The 9,437-nt window shown below is 36.0% G+C and overlaps 1 protein-coding gene across 1 annotated transcript; it reads left to right on the top strand.

The window, feature by feature from the left end:
- Positions 1-6,168: 6,168 nt before the first annotated feature.
- Positions 6,169-6,786, top strand: LOC116140601. The gene has a single exon (XM_031426212.1). The coding sequence runs from the start codon at positions 6,169-6,171 to the stop codon at positions 6,784-6,786; it is 618 nt and encodes a 205-aa protein (XP_031282072.1).
- Positions 6,787-9,437: the final 2,651 nt, after the last annotated feature.

Genomic DNA, 9,437 nt, shown 5'->3' on the forward strand with positions numbered 1-9,437 from the left:
CGTCCTAACTACTATACATGGAGACCTAGGATACATGCTTTTCTTAAGTCTATAGATGAAAAAGTCTGGTCCATGGTTGTGAATGGTTGGACAGTCCTGGTTATTGTTAAAAATGAAGTGTCTAGGCCAAAAACCCATTGTTGATTGGACCACGACTGAGTTAACTCTTACAACTTATAACTCTAAAGCCATTCATGCTCTTTTCAATGCTGTTAATGTGAATCAAATGAAAGTCATAGCTAATTATGAGCTTGACAAGGATGTTTGGGATAGGCTTCAAGTCAAAAATGAAGTCACTAGTGCTGTTAAACAAAATAGACTTAGAAGATTAGTGACTGATTTTTAAAATTTGAATATGCATGAAGATAAGACTATCACTGATTTTTATTGTAGAGTTTGCGATGTTTCTAATGAATGTTTTGCTTTGGGAAAAATCTATTCTAAAGTTGAATTTATCAGGAAAGTTCTTTGCTCTCTTCCCAATAGATTCTTGTCAAAAGTGACCACCATTGAAGAATGTCGCGATGTGGATGTTATAGACATTGATGAACTCATTGGCTCTCTCCAAACCTATGAACTAAACCTGAAATGATGGGATAAACAAAAACCGAGCAAAGGTTTAGCTCTCAAACATGAGGTAGATTTTGAACTTTTTGAAAAAGTGGATTCAAGTGGTTTGGATGATGAAAGTTGTGCTTTACTTACAAAAAATTTTGCAAAGTTTTTGAAGAAAAACACGAAAAGCCTTTTGAAAGTGGAAATGGTAGAAAACTTTTTGTGAAAAAGTTTTATGACTAGCAAACCACTGATTCCTTTAAAAAAAAAAAATCGAAAGATAAAGAAATGAAAAATAAGGGTATCAAGTGCTTTGAATGTGAGGGGTTTGAGCATATACAATCTAAGTGTGCTAACACACTGAAAAAGAAGAAAGGTAAGGCTATGGCTGCAAGTTTGAGTGAGAATGGTCAAGAAGAGAGTGAGGAAGATAGGTCTAGTGATGATGAGAATGTTCTTGCTTTTACTGTGAATCAACATGATGATAAGAGTGAGTCTTCGGATGACACTATTGACATCTATGCTGAACAAGAAGAAGCATGTGATAAGATGTATGATAAATGGTTAAAAGTTGTGAAGAAGTTGTAATCTCTTGGAATTGAAAATGCAACCTTGTTGAAGCAAAAGAAAACCTTGTCCGAAAAGATTGTTATTGTTGGGGAGAGAGTTGTTGGTTAACTCACTTTAGTGTGTGGTTACCCATTTTAATTGTAGTGGAATTATTACCAAGTTGATTAAGACATTTCCAGTTTAACCACATCAAACAGAAGTGCGGAAAATAAAGAACACAATCACATACATGGTTCAACTAAATCCACTTTTAGCCTGCATCCATGAGACCTTGTCCAAATTGAACGAATCTACTAAGTTAAAAACACATTACAAGATATAGTTCAAAGTTTATCTAAGATACAATAAAAAGAACTCCATTTCAACTTTACACTTAGCACCACACTTTGAATCTTTAACGTGCAACAACTCCTTGGACCTTCTTCACATCGGGAACACACCCAAGAACAGCTTGTGAACCACCAAGCTTCAAGCACTAACACCACACACCAGCATCAACAAAGGAACCACGTTCCAAGAGCCATCAATACAATGTTTGATATGGTGAGGTTTTGGCAGAAAATGGAAATGAACCTGTGAACCTTAAGAGAAAGAATACTCTAAGGAAATTCAAAGTATAATGAAAATAAAAGATCAAAAGGTTAGATTCATATACACAAGAAAGGATATTATAAAATGAAGGATTTTTTTCTCAACGCTATAGTACCACGTCAACCAACAAGGGGCTGGCCCATGTTTGTCCAAATAAGGAAAGTGTTCCTTCTTTTGGTTTGGACCACAAACCATATCGGGAAAAGAAACTTGATTCCCTGGGACCATTTAAGGATACCATGAAGCATATAAAAAGGTCCTAAAAAGTAAGAGACAAAGATAAACAATATCTTTTTCACTTTATCAAACATGCAACTCATGTTGAGTTGCAAATGTCTAAAGTGAAAGTGTAAGCACAAACTATTATGCACACACACTTGAAATAAAACAAGCCAAGACACAATTCTAGCAACCAGTGTGCACGCAAAACTGATATGCACACACACAACAAAAGAAACAAGCCAAATCATAAGATTGGCAACAAATGTGAACACATAACTATTGTGCACACACAACTCATAGTTTGACAAATATGGGTATTCCACATTCTCCCCTTTTGTCAAACTTATGAACAAAGAACATAACAAAAGAGATTAAGTACCAATTTGTTTCAATCAACCAATCAAACCTGCAGATTTGCAAGAACAAACATACCAACAAAAGAACCAAAAACAATACATGAATGAACACAAGGTTAGCCAATAAAACATAAAGATAAAATAACTAGAAAGGTTTTGCAGAAACATAACAAAAACAGCATAAAGAAAATAACAAAATCCATCATGGAGAGTCATCAGCAAAGCAGTTTAAAGTTTATCAAAACAAAAACAAACAAAAAATTAAGTTCACTCCCTATAAAGCTTACTCCCTTCTTTGTTCATAAGTCTTGAAGACTTCTGATAGGGTAGCGATATGTGACTGGTTTTCCTCTTGATTATGCGCTTCAGAGGAGCAATAATGGTGACATGAGAGTCCTCCACTTGAACATTGGGAACAACAATAGAGGAAGTGTCAATAGCTTCATCATGGACTAGAGGGGTTTTTTCTTTGACTGGTGAAGAAGGGACATCTTTAGTACGCACATGAGAAGCATCCTCTTCTTCAGAATGTTGTGCCTTGTCTTGAGCAGCTATATCTTTAGGTTGTTCTTCTTCATGAACAGCTTGTTCTTCTTGAATGACAGTTGCAGAATGCTTAGCAGAGAGCAATAGGAACAACAAGAGCAATAGGAGTAACCTCCTTCTGATCAGCAGGCTTAGTCAGAACAAGAGAAGCATGTTTCTTCTTCCTCTTCTTTTTTTATTTTTTCTTCATTTCAGTCTCCATCTTGTCCATCCAAGCACTAAAGGAAAGGTGAATTTCCTTCACATATTGAAGAATAGTCACCATGGATGTCTCCAAATCCTACATAACAACAAAAAGCTTAGACTACCAAGTGTTAGTCCTAAAGTGTTCACCCGAGGAGGTGGAAGGCAAGTTCCCTAATGGTTGTCTAAAAGACTTCTTGGTGACAGTCTCTATCTTTAATAAGGGTTTCACTTCATAAAATTTGGCCTTATAGGTAGAGAAGATTTTGTAAATCAATGAAGGAAAGGATAAATCTAGAGAGAATAAGTGGATTGTGCTACCACACTAACACTTGTGAAGATCAATACAACTAAGTTGATTTTCTCCCCTTGCGTAATCCCATACAAAAGTTGTGCTCTTTCTAGTCTAATAGGTGAATTGTGCATTAAAGAGATCTTAAACAACAATTTGTAAAAAGGTGTGAGTGCACTCTACTAAAGAACACCACTTCTAGGTCATATAGCAATCGAACCACTAGTTATTACCTTAACAATTTTGTCTGATTCTAAACTGGTCAAGTCAAAATTCTCCTTACTCTTTTTCAGACCTAGAGCATCCCTAACAACATCTTCATTGAACAGAACCCAACGTCCTCTAATGTAAACTCTATCATTATGCACATTAGAGTTTGGTTTAACATTGTCAAGGCCAAAATTGAGTTTGAATGGGTGCAGTCAGACTCATGACAGTACTAAGCCATTTTCTTTTCTTCATCATGCCATGGAATTCTTTAAAATCTTCTAACTTAACATTTGCCTCACTCAAAATTGTCTTTTTGACAATCTGGCTCTTAAATCTAATATTAGCAGTAGGCAAAACAAAATGAGAGATTTTACCAGTTGAAGACTTTTCCATGATTGCCTTTCCTTTCTTCTTCGCCATCTTTGTTGGAGTCAAGGGCTTTGATGGAGCAACTTTTGCAGGAGCACCCTTGCATGATTTGAGAGTGGCAATTGGAGTGTTGTTTAAGGCGTTGTCAGACACTGAAAGGGATTTTTCTGGTAAGGTGGGGGGAAACTCTCCGATAAGTGCACAGAGTCCTGGTGATCACTGGAAACAGGGGAAGAGATAGGTGAGGATGAATGGCTAGTTTCTTCCTCGTAGGACTCCTCTGGTGTGGTTGAATTAGACTCTGATGGCGTTTTCTCTTTCGTTGCCTTTTTCTTGTTGAATTTCTTCAAGTCTTGAAATCCTTTCTTGAGTAATTCCTTTATGGCCTTTCTTTTTGGGTTCTCAATTGCTTTCTTCCTTCGAATCCATGTGAGAAAACAAAAAAAAAATCAAGGAAACGTTTGATAGAAAATCGTGAAGAACAGAGAAAACAGGCAACACAATAGGGTTTAGAACATGAAGACTAACACGAAAAAGATTAGGGCAAGAATTTATGGCAAGTGGTGATTTTGAGTCCGTAAAGAGAGTTATACCAAAAATAGAACTCTATCCTAAGTACGTATACACATGCAATCGTGTGAGCACATAACATTACAAAAGAACATCAAAAAATTTTCAAAAGACCTGACTTTATTGAACAATTTTAAAAACATAAATTTACAATGATGAAATGCTTCACATGAATTTTTTAAGGTCAAGACAATCAATCTATGCAAATCATCCTAATAAATCAAATTTCCAATCTTATAAGGTTCCAAAACTCATAAGGAAATTGTCAACATAATGCAATCAAAACAATATTTCCTCAATCACACACAAGAGAGATAAAGTCACAAGAGTTTGTCTAAGTGTGTGATAGTGTCCTCAAGGGGGTTAAATGACACATTTGTCAATTTAAAATTTAGCAAGAGAAACCCCCCATTCCCTCATGCCCTACAATATTTTGCATTTTTCTTTTTTAGCATAGAAAAAAAAAGATTTGATGATTTTCTTTTCATTTTAAACAAAGGGCAAATAACTCTCAAAACATAAACAAAATGTAGTTTTCACACTTGCAAGAATGTAGTCTTCTTAATGGTAGGTTTTCTAAAATATAGAGGTCTCTATAAATCAGAAAATTACTTAAAATAATTTTCACACTTTGGGCAAGGTAACTCTTTCATAATGGTGACAAGAATGGACAAACAACTCATGATGAGATAAGGTCATGTTATAGAAAGAGTCTCAATGGACACAACATACCAGAGTTAGCACACAGACAAGAGAAAATAAATGACAACTAGGGTGCTAGCACAGATCAGAGGACTTGACAAACAAACATAAAAGTAGCATGTTCATGCTTTATTCATCAAACAGAAACTACTCAAATTGAAGTAGTCCAACGGACTTCCTCAAGAAAACAAAAGTGTCATAGTCAAGTGCTTTTATAAATAAATCAGCCAATTGGTATTTTGTGTTCACATGAGCAAGTGCAATGATATTTTCCTCAACTAGCTCTCTAATGAAGTGATGTCTATGTAAATGTGCTTAGTATTGGAATGCTAGACTAGATTCTTAGAGATGTTAATGGCACTCATGTTATCACAAAAAATTGTCACACAATCTTGATCAACACCATAATCATTCAACATTTGCTTTAACCATAAAATTTGAGTACAACAACTCCCTGCGGCAACATACTTAGCCTGGACAGTGGATAAAGAGATTGCATTTTGCTTCTTGTTGTACCATGTGACAAGGTTGTTTCCAAAATAGAAACATCCACCTGAAGTACTTTTTCAATCATCCAAACTTCATGCCCAATCTGTATCACTATATCCAACCAAGCAATTGTTAGAATCAAATGATGTTAGTAAACTATTTAATGAGGTTGTTAAAGTTGTTAAGTTAGTTTAAGAAGTTTGTTAAAAAGTTGTTAAGTCAGTTTTACCACTGTAACAGTTTTGTATTCTGTTAACTTTCTGTTTTACGTTTTTGCTCTATTTTACTATAAGTATCTTGCTACTGTACTTCTCTTACAACAAGTTGAATATTCAAAAGAATTTCATATCTATTCTCCTTCATTCTCCTCTATTTTTCTTCATACCTTTCACATGGTATCAGAGCCATTGACAAACTTCATAAATGGTTGATCTCTCTCAATTCTCTCTCAATCAAAATACCTCAAGTCACAAGTTGACTTCTGAAACTGAAAGTTCTTTAGTATCTCCAGCCATGGCGTCTTCAACCCTACCTGTTATCTCTCCCAAACTTACCAGAGATAATTACAGATTCTGGAAATCGCAGATTCTATTTGTAGCAGGTTCTCATGATCTGGGGGAACATCTCACCGGTTTGATTTCATGTCCAACCCCCTTTATCAAGATCCAAAGTGAAAGTTCTTATGGAGTTACAGAAAAGAAACCTAATCCAGCTTATGTTCAGTGGAAAAAGACAGATAAATCACTAGTAAGTTGGCTTCTTGGATCCATATCTGAATCAATGTTTTCTGTTGTGTCAAAGGGTCAATTTTCTACCAAAATGTGGATTGTTTTAGAAAAAGAGTTCCTTACTGAATCTAGATCTAAAACCTTACATATCAAGAACTTATTACAAAGTACAAGGAAAGATAATCTAAATATTCATGATTACTTCATGAGAATGAAAGGATTTGCTAAAGTTTTATCATCCAGTGGTATAACAGTCACTGATGAAGAATTGTTAAACTACATTCTTGATGGCCTAACTTCTGAATATGACGCTGCAGTAGTAAATATCACTACTAGACTTGAGTCTAGACTTGATCCACTTTCTGTCCAGGAAGCACAGAAATTCTACAAAAGTATGAGTTAAGGTTAGAAAAAGCTAATCTAGTGATGAATTCCAAGGTGGGTCTGTTAATCTTGCCAATCTTACAACTGGTGAGTGTCACAAGAAATATCATAGTGAAAATCACCCCTTCAATGGTGAGCAGTCTCGATTTACACTATGTCACCTCTTGGTTTTGCATCCCACAATTCAAGTACTCCTCTAGTTGCTCATAGATCTAATCACTTTGTTCCTGGATCTAACCATCTTGTTAACTCAGTTCCACAGCACCAATTTTACTCACCACAGTTTGGTGGCAGAGGAAGAAGGCGTGGATCTGGTAGAAGCAGATTTATATGCCAAGTATGTGGTAAAAATGGACACTTGGCTCTCAATTGTTATCACAGGTTTGACACAAATTATACAGGAGATATCAATCCACTGATCAGACAGAATTTTGTTCCTAATTACCCCAGACCACCTGTTGTTTATCAAGGTTCACCATACTCCCCTCAGAACACATCTCAGCCTACCTATAATCCAAATATATCAGCTAGTGTCCTCTCAAACCAAATGCCTGGTCAAATTGGTTTTTCAGCACCATTTTACACTAATTCTATAGCCCATAATGCAACATCAGCTCACTTTCCCGCAGGATCATCTGGGCAGATTTAAACAAATCATGAATCCTCCACAACTATACCACATACCTCCTCCAATCAGGCATTTTTTACTCAAACACAGTCACCAAACTATACCAACTCTGTTGCCAATTATGTTGCTACATCATCCACTGTCCAAGATGCCTCCTAATACATGGACTCAAGAGCTACGGATCATGTAACAGTTGATCTCTCTCAGCTCACTGTCAACTCTAATTACACTGGAAATGAGCAGCTTCAGGTTGGAAATGGTGAGCTTCTACCTATATCTCATACTGGTTTCACTTATTTACCATGTCAATCTAAGTCTCTTTATCTTAAGCATGTCTTGTGTGTCCCAAGTATCACCAAGAATCTATAAAGTATATCTAGATTTACTAAAGATAATGGTGTTATAGTTGAATTATTTGCTGACCATTTGTTGTTAAGGACAAACAATCCAAGGTAGTTCTTCTTCAAGGAAGACTTAAGGATGGCCTTTATCAACTTCAAACCTCAGCCACTCCAAAATTCACCTTGCCTGATGATTCCGCAAAACCTACAGCCACAGCCTTCAACTCCTCAACTGGAACACTACACCAAGATCAGTCTGTCCAACCCCAGCCTTCTTCTTTTGTAATTTCAGATTTTTGTAAGAATAAAGAATGTGAACCAACTTTAAGTCCTTATAATGAGTCTTTAAAGTCTCTTGCAGATGTATCCTCTTGTGTAAATGCTACTAGTGATAATAATACACACACATTTCAATTACTTGTTGTTGCCAAAACCAATGGAATATTGTGGCACAAACATTTAGGTCACCCCAATGCAAATGTTCTTTCCAAAATTCTGCACATTTTAAAACTAAACAACATTGTTTTACACACCTTTGATTTCTGCACTGCATGTCAATTTGGTAAACTTCACCAATCAGTTTTTCCTAGAACCAATTCAAGAGCCTCTCAACCCCTAGAACTGATTCATTCAAACCTTTGGGGACCTTCTCCCATTCCCTCACCTAAAGGTTTTTGTTATTACATTCAATTCCTAGATGACTATAGCCGATTCACTTGGATTTTCCCACTGAAACACAAATCAGAAACTCAACATATCTTCAAACAATTTCATATTCTAGCAGAAAAACAATTTAACTCCACCATAAAATGTGTCCAAACAGATTGGGGAGGCGAATATAGGAGTTTAGTTCCATATTTTCTTGATCATAGGATTGTTTTTAGGCATCCATGTCCTTATACCCACCAACAAAATGGAAAGGTTGAAAGAAACATAGAAAATTAGTAGAACAAGGTCTAACTCTCCTTGCTCAAGCTAACATGCCCTTAAAATTTTGGTGGCTTTCTTTCCAAACTGCTGTTTACCTTACAAATAGGCTGCCCATGTCTGTACTATCTGGTTTGTCTCCATTTCAGACTTTGTTTAAACAGATTCCAGATTATAAGTGTATTAAAGTTTTTTGTTGTGCAATCTATCCTTACCTTAGACCTTATAACTCACACAAGTTTGATTTTCACACCACCACATGCACATTTTAAGATATAGCATGCATCACAAAGGATGCAAATGCATGGATTCTAAAGGCAAGATTTATATATGTCAAAAGTGCTAAATTTGATGAAAACCATTTCCCTTTTGCAACTACCAAAACTACTACATTCTGTCCTAAAACAAATCAGTCTCCACAGTGTCTCTCTTGTGATAATAGCTCCTTTAGAGTCATTCCTTCCTTGCCCACTGCACCTGTGTCTTCTTTTTCTTCACTAGTTTTTTTGACAATTGGTCAACAAAGGTCATCTGCAGCTCCATTATCATAGTCCAGTCCACTTTCCAAATCTGTTAATACTTCAGTTCCATCGTCTTCCTTAGTAGAATCTCCCTCACATAAAACACTAACTGTTGATCCTTTAGAAGAATCTTCCTCACATTCCCCTAGTATGTACATTACCAAATACACCTTTCATAGAGTCTTCTCCACAGTCTACACATACGTCAGTTCTTGAACCTACTGAATACTCTATCCAGCCTCTTACAAACTCT

Source organism: Pistacia vera, unplaced genomic scaffold (assembly GCF_008641045.1).
Source record: "Pistacia vera cultivar Batoury unplaced genomic scaffold, PisVer_v2 Contig374, whole genome shotgun sequence".
In the NCBI taxonomy this organism is placed as follows: Eukaryota; Viridiplantae; Streptophyta; class Magnoliopsida; order Sapindales; family Anacardiaceae; genus Pistacia; species Pistacia vera.